This window comes from Ruditapes philippinarum, unplaced genomic scaffold (assembly GCF_026571515.1).
Source record: "Ruditapes philippinarum isolate M1 unplaced genomic scaffold, ASM2657151v2 ctg752_1_1_1_1, whole genome shotgun sequence".
In the NCBI taxonomy this organism is placed as follows: domain Eukaryota; kingdom Metazoa; phylum Mollusca; class Bivalvia; order Venerida; family Veneridae; genus Ruditapes; species Ruditapes philippinarum.
In genome coordinates, this window is record NW_026865967.1 from 145,594 (window position 1) to 163,802 (window position 18,209).

Below are 18,209 nucleotides of genomic sequence, written 5' to 3' on the forward strand. Positions count from 1 at the left end.
TTGTAAGTAAGGATTTGTTATCAGGGGTTTATAAATGTTTAGGTTCTCTGTAGGACAACAATACAAACATTAAAGAATATCATTGCAGACAGTGTTTGTAGTGAATGTATCAGTGACATAAGCAATTGAATTGTTCACTATTTTAGGAGCCAATTCTAGCAATGGAATGCAACTTGAGTAATTTATCTGTCAGTCAATGTCAACAATATCATCTGTTCATCAATGGCTACTGTAAAACCTCTGGATTTTCAATCAGCAGACAGACTGGAGATTTCTTTATCTTCAGCAAACATAACTGTAAAAGGTCTGAAATTTGAATTAACTCACTCCTTATATAACATAGAAACTTCATTTTCCTTTTAAATACATGAGTGTGAAATCTGGATTGAAAACATATGCCAAACATTTTTTATCTGTTTTTTATTGAAATTCAAGTTTTTGTTAAACCAGATGACTTAGAAACCATTATACTTTATTTCTTAGAAACCTTTAGGCATTTCTTCCAATATTATCTACTTTATGCATTTAAATGTTTTAATTTCAGTTCTATTTTTAGACATGAAAATATTCCTTAGATGTCCTTAACTAAATTGATTCAATGGAATTCAAGACAGTTTTGTAAATCAGGAATCAGTAGTAAGCTTGAAAATGAGTTATAATTTGTCAACGAAAGAATAATGAGCAAAAAATATTTGGAACAGGCAAGTGGTAATTAGGTGTCTACCAGCAATAATTAGGGGATCTAAATTATTCAAGAATGTTCATTTGACAAATGGCTGGCTGCTAATGTTGTGCTATATCTTATTGTTTTGACTGAAGTTAATGCACCAAATATTTCCACTTTTGCTGAATTTTAGCAGAATTTGCTGTGACAAAAATATTGTAAATATGCAACAGTTAGAGAAACATTGTAAATTTCAGCTGTCAAGGGAAGTTCAAGTTGATGAGCTTGCTAATAAATTGGTGATGATGTCATTACTTAAACTTGTTTGGTCAGTTAATGGCTGGAATGGTCAGTTAGCCACTAAATGGGTCAGTAAGTCACTTACTAGTATTAGGTCAGTTCGTTCATGGGACAGTTAGTCACTAAATGGGCCAGTAAGTCACTAGGTTAGTTGGTCAATAGATAAGTCAGTTAGTCACTAGATGGGTCAGGTAGTCACTGGATGGTCAGTTAGTCACTCAGTGGGTCAGTTACTAGTCACTAGATTAGTCAGAAAGTCAAAGATAGGTGATCAAGATGGGTCACTTATCATTAGATTGGTCAGTTATGTTATTATTGCGCTAGAATTTATTTATTTACACTTACGAAAATGTCATTTTAGTCCCTAGAAATAAAAAATATATATACAGGCAAAGAGTAATTATGAGATAGAAGACGAATAGCATCACAAAATCTGTATCTCTACAATGTTTGGGTACATGAAGAAGCAGAGAAACAGAAAAGCTAATTTATATATTGAATTTTAGGATTTATGAGAGCTGGTCAGTAACTTTAGATATATATTTTACCTCTAAGGAATATAGGAGTTTATAAAGATAGACAAATCAATATTTAACTGTCATAGTATGATGAGGGCAATCGGTGATACTGTAAGAGCAGCTAGAGATATTCAGCAACAGTTACTGCAGTATTGTAATTGCTTTATTTCCCAGGTGCACTAAGTTTAATTGATTGAATTCAATTTAAAATTTGTACCCAATTAGAACATAGATCTATACATAGATTGAACTGCTGAAACAGAACTGCTGGTACAATTTGAATAATTGTAAAATCCTAGCTTACAGTTCAGCCCTGCAATAAGGACATATCTGTGGTAATTTGGTGCCAAAACAAAACAACAGCAGAGCAGGGACAGATGAAAGGTAATAAGTCAGCTCAATTTCCAGATTTATCCCCTGCCATTTACTGAAGGTGGTGTGGTGGTGGTTGTCTGTGGTGCATAAGACATAAATTTATATGAACCTTTATAATATGTAACCTACAGTACAGTACACTAGAAGAGATAATGACTATTGAGCCACTTGTAAATTAAAAAAAATTCAGTTACTCAAAATTTGTATTCCTATTTTATTTAAGAACATTTGTATTTCTCGGTGCATTATTTATTACATATTGACTTCTTATCTACTGGCAACAATCACATGTTGCACATGATAAATGTTTGATATTGAGAAATCATTTATGTTTTATTATTAATAGAAACATTTAATGTGTTTCTGTTAACAATTTTAATTTAATGTGATCACACTAGCCATTTCCATGCTAAAATTGTACATGTATAATGGACAGGCTTGCATTGAATTTGAAATTAAGTCTGTTAAAGGCACATTATACCTCATGAATAATTTGTTTTTCTCCTTTAGAAGTTACAAACTTGTATTTAATAATTATTTTGATAGGGATTTAAAGCATACCAGATGCTTAATTTATCACTAGAAATTATTAGAGTTGAAAGTGAAAAAATGTTATAAAGCTGGCAAAAAGAAAGAAAGTGGTATTTTTACTGTCATACACTGTAACTGTACTTATTGCCAATGAAACTAAAGAAGTTAAGAACATCTCTGAAACTATAACATGACACCGAAAAAAAATAAAATTGAAAATTGAATAAAAGTTATTTTGGGACTAAAAGGACCTTTAATGTAACAGAGTTGGATATCTGAAAATGCTGAAATGAAAGAACGAACTGTCTTGTGCAAACTGACCTTGCTGTTAACTGCCAGCATAGGTAAGTGATTAACACTATGAGCATAGGAAAGACTAGCTAAAGGAAAGTAAATAACACTGCCAGCATAGGAAAGGCCAGCATAGGAAGGTAATTAACACTGCCAGCATAGGAAAGGCTAGCATTGGAAAGTAATTTACACTGCCAGCATAGGAAAGTAATTTACACTACCAGCATAGGAAAGACCAGCATAGGAAAGTAATTTACACTGGCAGCATAGGAAAGGCCAGCATAGGAAAGGCCAGCATAGGAAAGTCATTCACACTGGCAGCATAGGAAAGACCAGCATAGGAAAGTCATTCACACTGGCAGCATAGGAAAGACCAGCATAGGAAAGTCATTCACACTTGCAGCATAGGAAAGGCCAGCATAGGAAAGTAATTATCACCGCATATATTCAAAAGGACATCATAGGAAAGGCCAGTAAAGGAAAGGCCAGTATAGGACTGTAATTAACACTGTCAGCATAGGAAAGGCCAGCATAGGAAAGTCATTCACACTGGCAGCATAGGAAAGGCCAGCATAGGAAGGTAATTACCACTGCCAGCATAGGAAAGGCTAGCATTGGAAAGTAATTTACACTGCCAGCATAGGAAAGGCTAGCATAGGATGATAATTAACACTGCAAGCATAGGAAAGGCTAGCATAGGATGGTAATTAACACTGGCAGCATAGGAAAGGCCAGCATAGGAAAGTAATTTACACTACCAGCATAGGAAAGGCCAGCATTGGAAAGTAATTAACACTGCCAGCATAGGAAAGGCTAGCATTGGAAAGTAATTTACACTGCCAGCATAGGAAAGTAATTTACACTACCAGCATAGGAAAGGCCAGCATAGGAACTGTCAGCATTGGAAAGTAATTAACACTGGCAGCATAGGAAAGGCCAGCAAAGGAAAGTCATTCACACTGGCAGCATAGAAAAGGCCAACATGGGAAAGTAATTATCACCGCATATATTCAAAGGGACATCATAGGAAGGGCCAGTAAAGGAATGGCCAGTATAGGACAGTAATTAACACTGTCAGCATAGGAAAGGCCAGCATAGGAAAGTAATTATCACTGCAAATATTCTAAAGGCCAGCTAACACTGCAATATTCAAAAGGCCAATATTTAACTTCAATAATGGTTGTAAAGTCTCTGTTTCTGTTACTTTAAACAGATATGTTTTTTTTCTTCGATTTATAGCACTACTGGGTAAATATTGATAATGAAAAAGGAGATAAAACTGTCAATATTTATGCATGATCTTCTGCCATGTTTAAGAAGTTATGATCTTGTACATTAATTTACGGATGTTTATGATATTTAAAGAAGGCAGCTCTCCTAAATCTGTATTTGATTAAAATGGGTTTGTGATGAATTTCATTGTAGAAGTTAGTGATGTAATTTGTAAGTTCTATTTCCTGTTATGTTCATGATAGAATATGTTCACCATCTACTGTAAATATTTGATTGTTCAATAACTTGATGTCATGGTTCAGAACTGTTCACTATTTAGGGGAGAAGATGTGTAAGCGGCATGTTAGCTCAGTCTGTTGAGCCGCGGTACAGTTTTCAGAGGGTCCCGGGTTCGAGTCCCTGTGAGAAAAATGTGCATCCTAAGCGGGACTTGAACCTGGAACACTGGGAATACCGTACCGCGGCTCCACCAACTGAGCTATCCGGCCATCTTCTCCCCTAAATAGTGAACAGTTCTGAACCGTGATATAGAGAAAGAATAAAATAAGCCTTAAACATTTCCCATTGCAAGTAGATGACTCCTGTTGACTGTGAGGTCATTAGGTCAAAGGTCAAGGTCTTTTAGTAGAAAATCCCAATCTGCTCCTTAACCTTGAGAAGAAAAAAGCATCATTGGTAAAACTTGTTAGGGGCATTGCCAATGGCCCATTAAAGACCTTTTAAGATTCATTAGGTCATTTGATCACAGTGACACTTAGTTGGTATACCCTTGTCCACTCAATAGCTTGAGAATGGTCAAGCTTAGGTTTGTTAAACTTGGTAGATACATTGCCCATGACCAGTAAAAAGTGTAAAGTCATTGTCAAAAATGTGAGAAGGAATAAGCAAACATGAAACTTGGTAGGGACATTGCAAGTTAATGACCCCTATTGAGAATGAGGTCATTTAGTTAAAGGTCAAGGTCACAGTGACACTTGCATAAAATTCTTGTTTTATCAATAACTTGTTCAGTTGTATTCTGTTAGTTTTCATTGAGTCCTTTTACATTTTAACATTGTATATCTTACAATAGCACATACTTACTCTTGTTCCCAAGTGATTTCCCTATAATACACTTTCAAAATTTGGCATGGCTTACCTGTTTTGGCAAGTTTGATATAATACTTATGTTTTTCTACATGTACCAATGGCTTTAAACTTTTCACATTGCCAAGAATCTAGCAAGTTATATAACTGTGGTGCCTGTTTTGGTAGTTATCTCCCCTTAATGCACTTTGTCTACCTATTTTGACAAGCTTAGATATAATATATGTACACTTCAACAGAAAAGTATTTTCTTCTTTTCTTAGTTTGTCTTTTACCGTATATCCCGAGCATGTGTGTTCACAGAATTTTTTTACTGTTTCTAAAAGAAATTACCTTTAGATTTCAGCCTGCCATGATGCAGTGGGTTCCAACAGTTTAAAGGATACAAGATGCAAATATTTTTTAAGCTTTAATGGGCATTTGATATTTCTAGAATATGATTATCTCTATACTAGTTTTTTACCATAAAATACTGCTTCCTGGGTTTTACCATGATATAATATTGCTTGCTTTGCGGAGGTCTAAAAAGGTTTAAAGACCTAGTTCTTCATAGAGTAGCAAATAACAAACATCCGTGCATAATTTTGTCTATCAAATACATTACTTGCAAGAAATATGACTTAGGCAAAATATGTGCATGAGAACAAACATTCAGAATTGATTTATAGATGCCAAATGAATATTATATACCTTCTAATAACAGCCCCTACTACAATAAGTAGTCCCCTACTATAATAAGTAGTAATTATTTATAGATACCAAATGAATTAAATAACAGCCCCTACCTCAATAAGTAGAATGATTTATAGATTCAGAGTGAATATTATATACTTTCTAATAACAACCCCTATCCCAATAGGTAGATACCGAGTGAATATAATACACTTTCTAATAACAACCCCTATCCCAATAGGTAGATACCGAGTGAATATTATATACTTTCTAATAACAACCCCTATCTCAATAGGTAGATACCGAGTGAATATTATACACTTTCTGATAACAACCCCTATCTCAATAGGTAGATACCGAGTGAATATTATACACTTTCTGAAAACAACCCCTATCCCAATAGGTAGATACCGAGTGAATATTATACACTTTCTAATAACAACCTCTATCTCAATAGGTAGATACCGAGTGAATATTATACACTTTCTAATAACAACCCCTATCTCAATAGGTAGATACCGAGTGAATATTATACACTTTCTGAAAAACAACCCCTATCTCAATAGGTAGATACCGAGTGAATATTATACACTTTCTAATAACAACCCCTATCTCAATAGGCAGATACCGAGTGAATATTATACACTTTCTAATAAAACCCCTATCTCAATAGGTAGATACCGAGTGAATATTATACACTTTCTGAAAACAACCCCTATCTCAATAGGTAGATACCGAGTGAATATTATACACTTTCTAATAACAACCCCTATCTCAATAGGTAGATACCGAGTGAATATTATACACTTTCTAATAACAACCCCTATCTCAATAGGTAGATACCGAGTGAATATTATACACTTTCTAATAACAGCCCCTATCTCAATAGTTGATGCCAAATGTGCATAATATACCTTCTAATAACAGCACCTACATGTACCTCAACAAGTAGAATTGTTGGTGTTGAGTGAATATGATATAGCTTCTTAATGCTTTCTTCAGACAATAGATAAGGCAACTGTTTCTGTGAATATACTTAATATTTCTTTTGGTTTCCTTATAAGATTAAATTTTTATTGAACACCCAAGTTGAAAAGAAGTTGGACTAAAAGTTTCATTCTTTTCATTGTTAGTTACGACTAAAAGGAGTTTCAAGAACCTAGCAAACCTTTGGATGAAAGATTTTCATGTTTTTTTCTGGTAAAAGCCTATAAAAGTGTTTGCCTTAAGTGTTTGACAGTAATGGAATTTTCCTCTCATTTCACACCAAAAATCAACCAATTTCATGAAATACATGGTAATCATAGATTACATGATTGGATGGTTTCTCCGGGAAAATTCTGCTGGTTTGTTATAATGGGATACAATCCAAGATATTGATGAAGTCTGGCCTTCATTTGTATACCTACTTTATGATAATCCAAGTGCTAGTAATTAGAAATACAGTAATTACCACTTTTATTATCCCCCAAAAAATATCACAGAAAAAATATAAGAATTATTACAAAGTTTTTACAGTCGTGTAATTGTCTCCAAAACGACAATAAGAAAAAAATATTCACTAAACATGGCATTTGCCAGAGAAATCATATTGGTGAACAAAAGTGTACTTTGACATTTTCTGGAATATGCAATGAGGTTGTTTTTTTCCAAGCTTTATGCAAATGAAAACAATTGTTTGTTGTTTGCATGCATTAACAGTTGAGAATTGAGGAACAAAGGCATTGGGGTGTAATTGTATAACTAATTCCTTTTAACATGGATTTTATTCAGAATTCGCACTGCATCTAGAGGGGTTCTTAAAGTTTGCAAAATAGTGGATAAAAGTTGTTTTATTGCATAAAGTATATAAACAGAAAATGTTAATCTTGTTTTAAAATGTAATGACAAGCTTTTTTGCCATTTGTATTTATACTTGAGATAACCATTATTTAAAGAGAAGTTGGATGTTACTTTCTAATATATAATATATCTGAGACACTACAGTCAGGCAAATTGCCCACTGTGACGACATAGGAATAGCCTGTACATTTTTCCTAGCTGTGAAAAAAAGTTGATCATTAAACAAGAATAAATATATATAAAAGATGTATCCTGCATGACTTATATTTTACAGTACAGTACACAGCAGCAGATGGTCTTTGATTTGTTTATAGTTCCGCTGACTGCAAAACTTTGTAATAAAGATGCTCTTTTATGTGTTTATTTTTTCCTGTTGATGTAATCTGGGCATATAGATGTTGTATTATTCTGCTTAGCTTTGAGTTTCGGGATTTTAATACAGATATTGTGATACACGACAGACAGGATTTCCCAGTTAAGTCAATTGAAACGATGGCAAATATGTATCGTACCGGATTTCATCTAACTGAATAAATTCAATCTTATGCAGTATCAAACTGCAGTATTTCATCTGAGAGGAATATATTCTCTTCTTTGGGAAAATATTTATGTAACTTTAAGAGGACTGCATGATAAAGCATTGGACTGGGTTACATTATGTGATTGGCTTACTGTCATACAACAATTCTCAGTGTGACTGATTAAATTTAGCAATGGACAAATGAGATGAAATGACTTACTAGGAAATTGTTTGGAATCTATAGATATCATTATATCAGAGATTTATCACTGTGACAGATAGAATTTATACACAGAACCTTTTATCGTATCAGAGATTTATTATATTTAACTGATAAGAGGATTTTAAAAAAGTATTTAGAGATTGATGTTCTACAGAAGTTAAAAAGGATACATAAGTGCTTAGAAGTTTGACAAATTATTTCGGTGCAAAAATGGAGCTGGGACGATTTCAGAATAAATGCTTATGTATAGCTATTTTCATGTTGGATCGTAACAATTTTATAAGGCATTTTTACACTCTTATGATATAATTTGGATATAATTAATGATATAAAATGTTTGCGTTTGAGTCTATGTTAAGAAAAAATCGTACTATTGTGACAACAAGTATTGAACATATTACAAAACACGAGGAGAAGTTGTTGAAGTTTTATGGTGGATCGCCACACCGGAGCCGTTTAATGAAATTATTTAAAGGTAGTTTATCTCTGCAGGTTTACAAGGTGGTTGTCAACAGTGGGGCAAAGTCGTGGTTCATTTTCCGACGATACAATGAGTTCCATACTTTATTTGAAAAGGTAAGTTTAATTTTTCATTTTTAAATATTTTTATTTACATGTAATACAGTAGAACATTGAAACCTTGATCCCCTGAAACCTCAAACACATAGGTCCAAAACATGAAACACCAGGTCCAGAAATCTTGAACATTATATTGTAATATAAACAAACCATTTAGGAAACCAAGTGAAACTTTACATTGCATTAAATTTTGTAGTCCCAATAATCATTCTGTAATGATCAAAGAATGATGGTTCTAGGGTTTTAAGTACTACTGCATAGTAAATAGCTATAGAAATAGTCTGGTTGATTGTCCAATTCTAATTTTAACTAGATAGCTGGTTGACTGACCATCAGGTTCTGAACCTATATTTAAACAAAAGCATTGATATTAAACAGTTCATATGACATGAAGTTGATGCAGTTTGTATAGAACTGCTTCACCAATTGTGAGATAATAGGAATAAAGGTCTTTTTTATGTATAATCCATCAGGTTCATTAAAAGTATTAAATTTTAGTTTGTAGAGTGCTGGGGTAAAGCATGATATTTCAGCTATAACTATGAAAGATTTAAGACAATTTACTGGGAAAGTATTGAAATAGGGCTATCATAGAAAAAGAAAGATCTGGGACCTCTTAATATTCATGTTTAGATAATATGAAAATTATTCAAGTTTTTCACTACTAGGTCTTGTATAATGATAGGGAAAAAAACTCAGAATATGCAAATTATGGTTGCTATAACTTGTAAAGTAGTAATGATGTTTGACAAATACAGTTAAGTTGATGAAATAATATAGGTATTTATATATTGTTAAGACTTTTAACAAAAATAATAAAAATTATACATTTGTTTGATTATTTTTTATATAATTATATGCAGCTAACACATTTGCCTGAAAAATGCAGTGGAGGGCACATTAAAGGTCTTCCTCAACAAGAAATGCTGGAAAATAGCCATATGTCTTTTTTGTGTTGATGTGACTTAACCAAAAAAGAAAAAAACAAAACAATATTGTTTTTCTTTTGTAAATATCCAATAAAATAATGTTACATATTTTATTAGAGATTAACATATTAAATGGACATGTTGTACAAGTTAAAACTTGAAAATCTAATTATTATCCGATTTTCTGAACACTACTTTAAAGAATTTGAAATACAGTGTATAGTTTTATATTTATTGTTTCTTAAATTGAATTATACTGAAGAAACACATTCATTAATCACCCATTTTAAGTCAATAAGAACATTGAAAATTCATAACAATCGGTTAAAGAAAATGTTGTTGGAATGTTCAAACATGTTCCAGAGTATTTTGGAGAAACAATGAGAAATGGTCACTGATACAAATTACAGGGACCATTTCATAACTCAAGTTCTAGAATTGTCCAAGACTTGTATTTCTTGAGCTTTGTTTGACGTGTGCTAGGACATCTTTCTAAAAATTTAAACCAAGAAAGGTTGTTGCACTTACTGAGGAAGCAAATCTAAATTATGTCTCTGACTCATCAAGTATTTTCATTAAAGAAGGCATTGATTTGTAAAAAGTTGTGTCAGTTATTATGAAAGTCAATGCACCTACTCAATATTATAAAAATGTTTAAGAAGAAGTTTAAATATGCATTATCAGATCTTTTGTAAATGTTGAAAAAAGTTTAAAGATTCTTTATTTGTTTTCTACATTTATAAAAAGATCTTATAATATTGCATGTTTCAACATTTTTTTCATCTAGAAAGGGGAGACAATTAGAATCAATGAAAACATAAAATGAAAGGCAAAAAAGGAAACCAGAGTCTGTTCATGAGGGTTAAGGGACCTTTCCAGTTTTTTGTAGCCGAACATTTAGCCACACCTTTTCCATTCATTGCTAGGTCAACTGCTCACAAACAGTATCAGAAACATAATCATGTGTTCAGGTCAACCATTGACTATGTATGAATCTCAGTGTAGCAATTGGATAAATTTACATAAAACTGTAAACACTGGAAAGATCCAGAAAAAAGTGCTTGCCCCTATAGCACTTGCTTAAGCAATATTTACTGTTTATTCTTAAACTATTGAACCTATATTCCAAAGGACCATAAAAAATACCAAAAATGAGATAAACTTTTTAGTTTTCTTTTGATTACACAGTACTGTTAGAAAGTCGAGCCTTCCTGGAAAAGATATACCAAGTTTAGTGACTATTTTTATAAACTTTCAAGAGAAGAAGTTGTTTAAATTATACTTTATGCTATTTATCACTGATAGCCAAAACTAGAATATGCTGACAACGATATTTGAACAATCTCGTGATTTGAAAAGCTTTTAATATTAAATTTGTTATCATTTCTGGTGTTTATTGGTGCTGTATTTTCTGCAGTTATAGACATAGAAAGGCTGCAGATATTGATTTCAATGTCAGATAATTAATATATCACTTTTCTAATTACTTTGTGAGCATTCCCCCAGTCTTAAAGTTAATTTAAGAAATGCTTGTCTTCCTTTTGCTATCCTGATTAAGGAACAGCATTTTGTAGTTTAAGTTTCTGTCAGCAATGAAGCCCATAACTAGATGACACCTGACAAATGTATCTTTGAGACTTTTCAAAATGACATAAGGATTGTAAAGTATTTTATTACATGCTGTTCTGTAGATTATTGAAACATCAAAATTAATTACATTTTTGATAATATCACTGTGAAGTTATCATATTATAAGTTTATAGCTGCAGAACTGTATAATTATATGAATGTGTTTGAAAAGCATATAATAATGAGCCGCGCCATGACAAAACCAACATAATGTGTTTGCGACCAGCATGGATCCAGACCAGCTTGTGCATCCACGCAATCTGATCTTGCTCCATGCTGCTCTCTTACAAACCCTATTACAAGTAGAGAAACTGATAGCGAACAGCAGTAATCCTGATTTGACTGCACGGATGTGCAGGCTGGTCGCAAATGCATTATGTTGGTTTTGTTATGGCGCGGCCTATATCATAAATGGAATGAAATTTCAGCAGAAAAACACAACATGGTAATTAGAAAATGTACAGAATTACAGTAACTGGAAGCACTTAAAACTAATTTTAACATTTTGTGTGTTTATTTGTCAAACCGAGATATTATAAAATGATTCATTTCAATGTTTTAAAAGCAAAATCTTTATTTATAGCAAAATTATACTCAAGTTTAACAAGCTATTTTAAGAATTAAAATTAACGTTTTGCAACCATCAAGTAATTTATAAAATTAAATGATTTTTAATGAATGTAAAATGTAGTACAGACACAGATTAAATATTTATGTAAAAAAAAATTGTGATTGATATAGCTTCTTTACTTTTCAACATATGCAATTTGAATAATCTGTTAACAGCTCTCTACATAAGAATATGCTTTTGGCAAATATACATTGTTAATGCATTTTTGCTTAAGGCCAGAGCTCTGTTCTTTGTGCTGAGTTGTTAAAAAGCAACCTTTTCATGTTATGTTAACTATTAATGGCAAGTTGACCTTGCCATTTGAAATATAATGTGTATTTTCAAACAAAACTTATAGCTTAAAGGTGGGAGTTTGATATTTACAAACTACAAATGTTGTTGCCAAGTCACCTGCCTGAATGGCAATAGGTTGAGATTTGTGTTTGCTACGATTTTACTTATTATAGTTTCTTTACCATACTTGGGTGTATGTTACAAAAAATTGCAAAATGGAGAAAATGATAAATAATTTTTGCACAGAACTGGTTCTTTCTTTCTGTCCTGCATTCTCCATCCATCACCATACTTCTTAACCTTTTACCCCATGAGCATAATTATTGTGAAAAATGGCCGTTTTCATTGAAAAGCCTCCTGTAACAAGTTCAAACTGCTATGAAACTATGGAAAATGCTTCAATACAGATGAAACTTGGCACAAATGTTGACTAGACCATAGCCTCTGTAACAGCATGCTCAATCGTAAATTTCCTGTTACCATGGCAACGCGGGGACGTCTCAAAATTGTCAAAAATCACTATTTTGCATTGTTTTTTTTTCCATCAAAACTGATTTCAAAGTGCTGCAACTTCTCAATGAATTGAGATTGAGTAAAAGGCTTTTCAGTGTCGGTTACTAGTTACCCTAAGATCGACCTGAGTCCATTTTTAGCCTGTCACATGTCCAAAATTTTCTTGGCGATGAGGGGGACTACCGCCCCTCTTCAAATCCCCCGAACAGAAGGGGGTACATCCCCCTTCTGGCAACCCCCTGATATAACATTAAGATGGGGGCGGCGCCGAAAAAGTGGTCACTTTTTTTAACAGCATTTCTCATTGGGGCCTAAATAGGGCATTTTTTCACTGTTTGAGGCCTCAAAAGGGGGGGGGGGAAGCCGTCAAAACACGTCTATATCAGGGAAAAGGTTAAGAAAGACTAGTAACGTTGTGCTTCTTGTGCCTAAAATAATGTAGAGAGAGGTACCTGAGGTCCCCCTCAATCAGTCAAGGTGGAAAGGCACATTTTGACATTTACAGGGTCAGTGAGACATAAAACTCAACCAATCACCCACATTTTGACACTTACCTAGATATTCTGACACCTTTGGACTAAAAAAGTTTGCCCTGTTTCTGTGGACTTCAGCCAAGATTTTATGGATTGGATGCCAAAGTTATCTGCTATATCACATATTGGTGTAGGTGTTTGAACAAATAATAAATCAAATAGCTAGTGTTAATTAACAATGAAAGGATGTTTCCTATCAAGTTTTTTTATAGTAGAGTTCCAAAAATATTTATGTAAGATAGCTATTATCGCATCTGTATATCATTGCTTATTCATATTGGTGCCCATCTTTATCAGAAATGTGTAAATTCATTCTTAATATTTGACAGCCTCCAAGACATAAGTCAATGATGCCATATCTGATAAACTGAATTCAGGGGAAGTAACTGTTTTATAAAATCAAGACTTTATCAGTCTGTACTGATCATAATGTTTAAAAAGAAACTAAAATATCATGGAATGTTTACCCAAATATGAAAATCTAGCTTGATGTTAATCTTTTTATGCATACAGTTTTTCAGTCAGTTTTCATCCCTTAATACCGGTATACTTTGTCATATTGTAAATGCAGACATACCATTTAAGGTTGTAGGGCTTCTTTTGCAAAAAAATTGTGTTGAAAATAGCTCTTGTCAATTTTTGTGTTCTTCCTCTGTCTGTCCTATGATTACTTTTGCACAATATTTCAACCAATTTCAGTAAGTAGTATGATTAATATTGGCAGCTATAGCCCTTGATTTGTCATGACTTTCTGAATCTTTCTTTTGATTTCCCTATTTCTAAGACTGGAAACACATCACAAGTTTTCACTGTAAGCTTGCCTACATGATTGTTATTAGTCCCCTACCAGTTTAACCGGAGGGGACTTAAGGTTTACCCTCCGTCAGTCTGTCCGTCCGTCCGTACAAACCAGAGCTACATTATGGGGTTTGGTCTATTGTTCTCATAACAATAGATGTCTTTGATGTAATTCATTCCGTTTCTCTTGTGGGGTTATTTTCTGCATTGTGGGGTTAAAAAGAACAAAAGAAATAACAAAAGAAAACCCCATAATGTAGCTCTGGTAAGAATGTCCGTCCGTCCACAAAACTGGATCCCGCGATAACGCAAAAAGTACTGAAAATATTTTTATGAAACTTGATATATGGATAGATGGCAGTATGGAGATTATGCACATCTTTTTCTTTTGTTCCTATGTAGAAACTTCTGGTTGCTATGGCAACAAATAGTCTGAAAATATGGCAAACTTAACACATAAACTGGATCCAGTGATAACTCAAAAAGTACTGAAAATATTTTTATGAAACTTAAAATATGGGTAGATGGCAGTCTGGAGATTATGCACATCTTTTTCTTTTCTTCCTATGTTGAAAATTCTGGTTGCTATGGCAACAAATAGCCTGAATTTCAAGATTTCTGATTTAAATTTTTCCAGCTTTTTCTCCACAAGTTCTTTATTTCTTAAGGTGTTTACTTCAAACTTTAAATATAAGTTTCTGGTCATCAACCACATCATATGTGACAAGGTTTACAACTCTAGCACAAAAATTATCAGTATTACCTCCCTTGAAAAAAATGTTGTCTTTTTTAAATAACTTCTTTATTATTTTTAAATAACTTTTTTATTTCCTAATGTATCTACTTCAAACTTCATATATATGTTTTTTATTATCACTCAACATTTTTGAGAAGGTTAAATACTCTAGCAAGACTATTTCCAGAATTATGTCCCCCTTGAACTTAGATTTTTTTCGAGAAATTGGTATTTTTTACTCCAACTTCTTCATTCCTTATAGGATTTACTTTAAAATCCCACATCATAATAATATGACAAGGTTGTATAAACATAATTTCCTTACTAGGCAAAGAAACTTAACACATTACTGTGATATAGACAAACTTAGAACTCAAAAGATTTAAGTTTTTTCATTTCATTCATTCACTGGTAAAATTGAATGGCCAATGGCCCATCAGAATGTTGCTGGGGTTCTTACCGGTAGGGGACTTATGGATTGCTTGCAATACTATGATAATTGCTTGTTTTCCTTTTTAATCTTGAAGTAATTCTTTTGTAATGAATTTAACAAATAAAATGATAGTTTTAAGTATGTATGCATGTATGACAAAAGTTCAAATAAAATCTATGTATGATACTTATAAGTTTGTCAGGAAATTAGAACATGACCATATATCAGAAGATTGTCAGCAAGACATAACAAGATTTACAAAGATCAGTTAATTTCACAGAAACATTTAAAGGTCAAAAGTTTATTTTTTTTGCTTAATTATTATGCTTCGTGAAATTTTGCTCTGTTAAAAAATCATATTACTTATTTAGTTTAGATAAGTGCTATTAACATTTTTTGAGTTTTTTTTTAAATTCAAAATATAATTAACCTTAGTAATAATAGAAACATTTAAACTGGTTCAAGGTTGCTCCTGTAGTTAAATGTTTAGGGCTAAGGCATTACTATAGCTTTTAAAGTTGAAATCTTTTAAGGCCCATTATGCATCAGAATTGCTTTTATTTTTATTTGTCAAAAACTTTTTATTTTTGGTACCTTGTTACAGTTTCCCAAAAAATACTCATTTGTCATATAGATAAACTATCTTTCTCCTTTTGTATTGTTGGCAATTGGTATAATTATAGTGAATAAGTATTTTATATGGAACTCAAAATACTACTTAGTTTACATTTTGCTATTTATGAATTTAAAAAAATTAATTAAATATGGATTTCTGAGGCATAATGTGCCTTTAAGACAATAATTTACAGGATACAAGACAAGAGTTCATCATATTTATCATTTTATCTTGACATACAAAACAAAACAATATATTTCAAATTTGATCTTTATTTTAGAATCAGCAGAGGATTTATCAGACCAAACAAATAATGGTAGCGAAATTTCAGAGTCTAATGCTGTTAATTATAAATGCCGAAAGTAGTCCACTTTTTTGAAGTGGTTACTTCCCTTTATATGTAACACTAATGCCGAAAAATTCAGGGGAGATTACATGCGTAAAGATGGTCAAAGACAGGCACATCTATATTCAAGCAAAATAATTCCCGAATGTTCGAATATTTCTAATATTGTTTTATTGTATTTTCTGATTGAAAATAAGTAAATACAAAGCGGACATTCAATCTCTGACACAGAAGTTTACGAAAAACCTAACAACAAGTAGTTCTCAAAACAGCTTTAAACTAGCAATTTAAAATAAAGAAATATTTTTATTTTGTTACAAGTATCCAACAAATTACAACACATTCAAAGATTAAAAATAGCTTTGGCTTATAGAATTGTCAATAAATGCACAATCACAAATTACGCGGATGAATATGATTTTATCAATGAAAATACTATTTTTAGCGATGTCGATTACCGAATACTACACAAACCGAGTAGTGGAATATATAGATTCTACATGTCGGACTGCTTGGGCGAGAAGATTTTCGCTAAATTATTTACTTTAATTTTAAACAACAGGTTTATCCTGAACAAAATACCTCGAAATTAATAAGGATTACAAACCCGAAATGCAATGGAAGTTCTAAATTTAGAATGACTTGATGTTATTCAGACATCGTTTGTATAACTTCTCCGTGGTGCAGGGGTAACGCGCTCCCTTAGTGAGTGAGAAGTCTGGAGTTCAAATCCAAGTCGAGGAAACTTTTTTTTTTTTAAATTCTTTTTTAAGTGTCTTTGTTAAGGAAGTAGCCATGATATGCAAGGATAAAGTGTGGCTGTCGTAAAAAATGAACATAAATGATTTTTTGATGCAACTCTAGTTATGTAGAATTCCGTATGTATCAAACTCTGGTGCCTTGAAAAATGAATTATAATACATAAAAATAAACTTATACAGGAAAATACATTACAGTACGATTTAGATTGCAAAGATCAGAAATACCACAGAACTTGCAGCCCTTTGATTCTTTATAAATATACATGCTTATAGTAAGCTCCAGGATTATTTACATCTGTGATAAACAACAGTTAAAGTCGTTACAAGCCCTAATTTAGATAGAATAATATGGTTTTTTCAGGCCGTTCACATATAAATTCAACGTAGCTGAAGAGTTTTCACGCTCGCTTAGGAAGCGAGAGGCCTGGAGTTCAAATCCCAGTAAAGGCAACTCATTTTTTTTTTCAAATTGTTTAAGTCAAATAAACATTGGATTGAATATCAGTGTTGCAATCAGTCTTATAGCCAATTTACTACAATTAAAACGCTGGAAAGCATTGGTGGCACTATACATATAATCTCACAACCTGTACCTTTCTTACATTCTGAGACCCAAACAAATTCAGCGCCTTCTGTGCTTTGATTATGTATAGTAATGTTAACCATTCACCATTTGTCATCTTGTACGCATGTCTTATCTTGAGTTTGTAATTCCATAACAAAGTTTTTAAAAAGGCCTGTAAAAGTATTCAGATAGTTCATTGTTTGAACAATGAATAATTGATACATTTTTTCTGGGAGACAAAATTTTGTGTGTATGCTGTAAAACATTATGTCATTTATAATATAAACAAGATAATTTCCTCTGAGACTCTTACAAATTTATCTACATTTGTACTTAAATTGCTGAGGAAAGAGGTCATAGGATTAACAGACATTTGTATTTCAAGTTTGAATCTCAAGTGTGACAAAACGTTTTGCCATTTGATGGTTACATATTTAAATATGTTTGTCTTGCACTACTAAAGGAAATATTAATTTTGTCCTTCATTATAAATGATGATAGGCCTTATGTTGTTTTTTCCTCAACCAATGTCTAAAGTCATTTTCCCCCCCCTGCTAAAGGTTATTTGTCTAAAGCCATTTGTACGCCTTTATATAAGGTAATATACATAAA

The 18,209-nt window shown here is 32.5% G+C and overlaps 1 protein-coding gene across 2 annotated transcripts in view; it reads left to right on the forward strand.

The window, feature by feature from the left end:
• Positions 1 to 18,209, forward strand: part of LOC132730887 (serine/threonine-protein kinase Sgk1-like) — an 83,401-nt gene that overhangs the window by 9,004 nt on the left and 56,188 nt on the right. For both annotated transcript variants that reach the window (XM_060716968.1, XM_060716969.1), the window contains one exon: positions 8,748 to 8,831. In XM_060716968.1, coding sequence (XP_060572951.1) covers positions 8,748 to 8,831 — 84 coding nt within the window. The remainder of the gene's footprint in view (positions 1 to 8,747; positions 8,832 to 18,209) is intronic.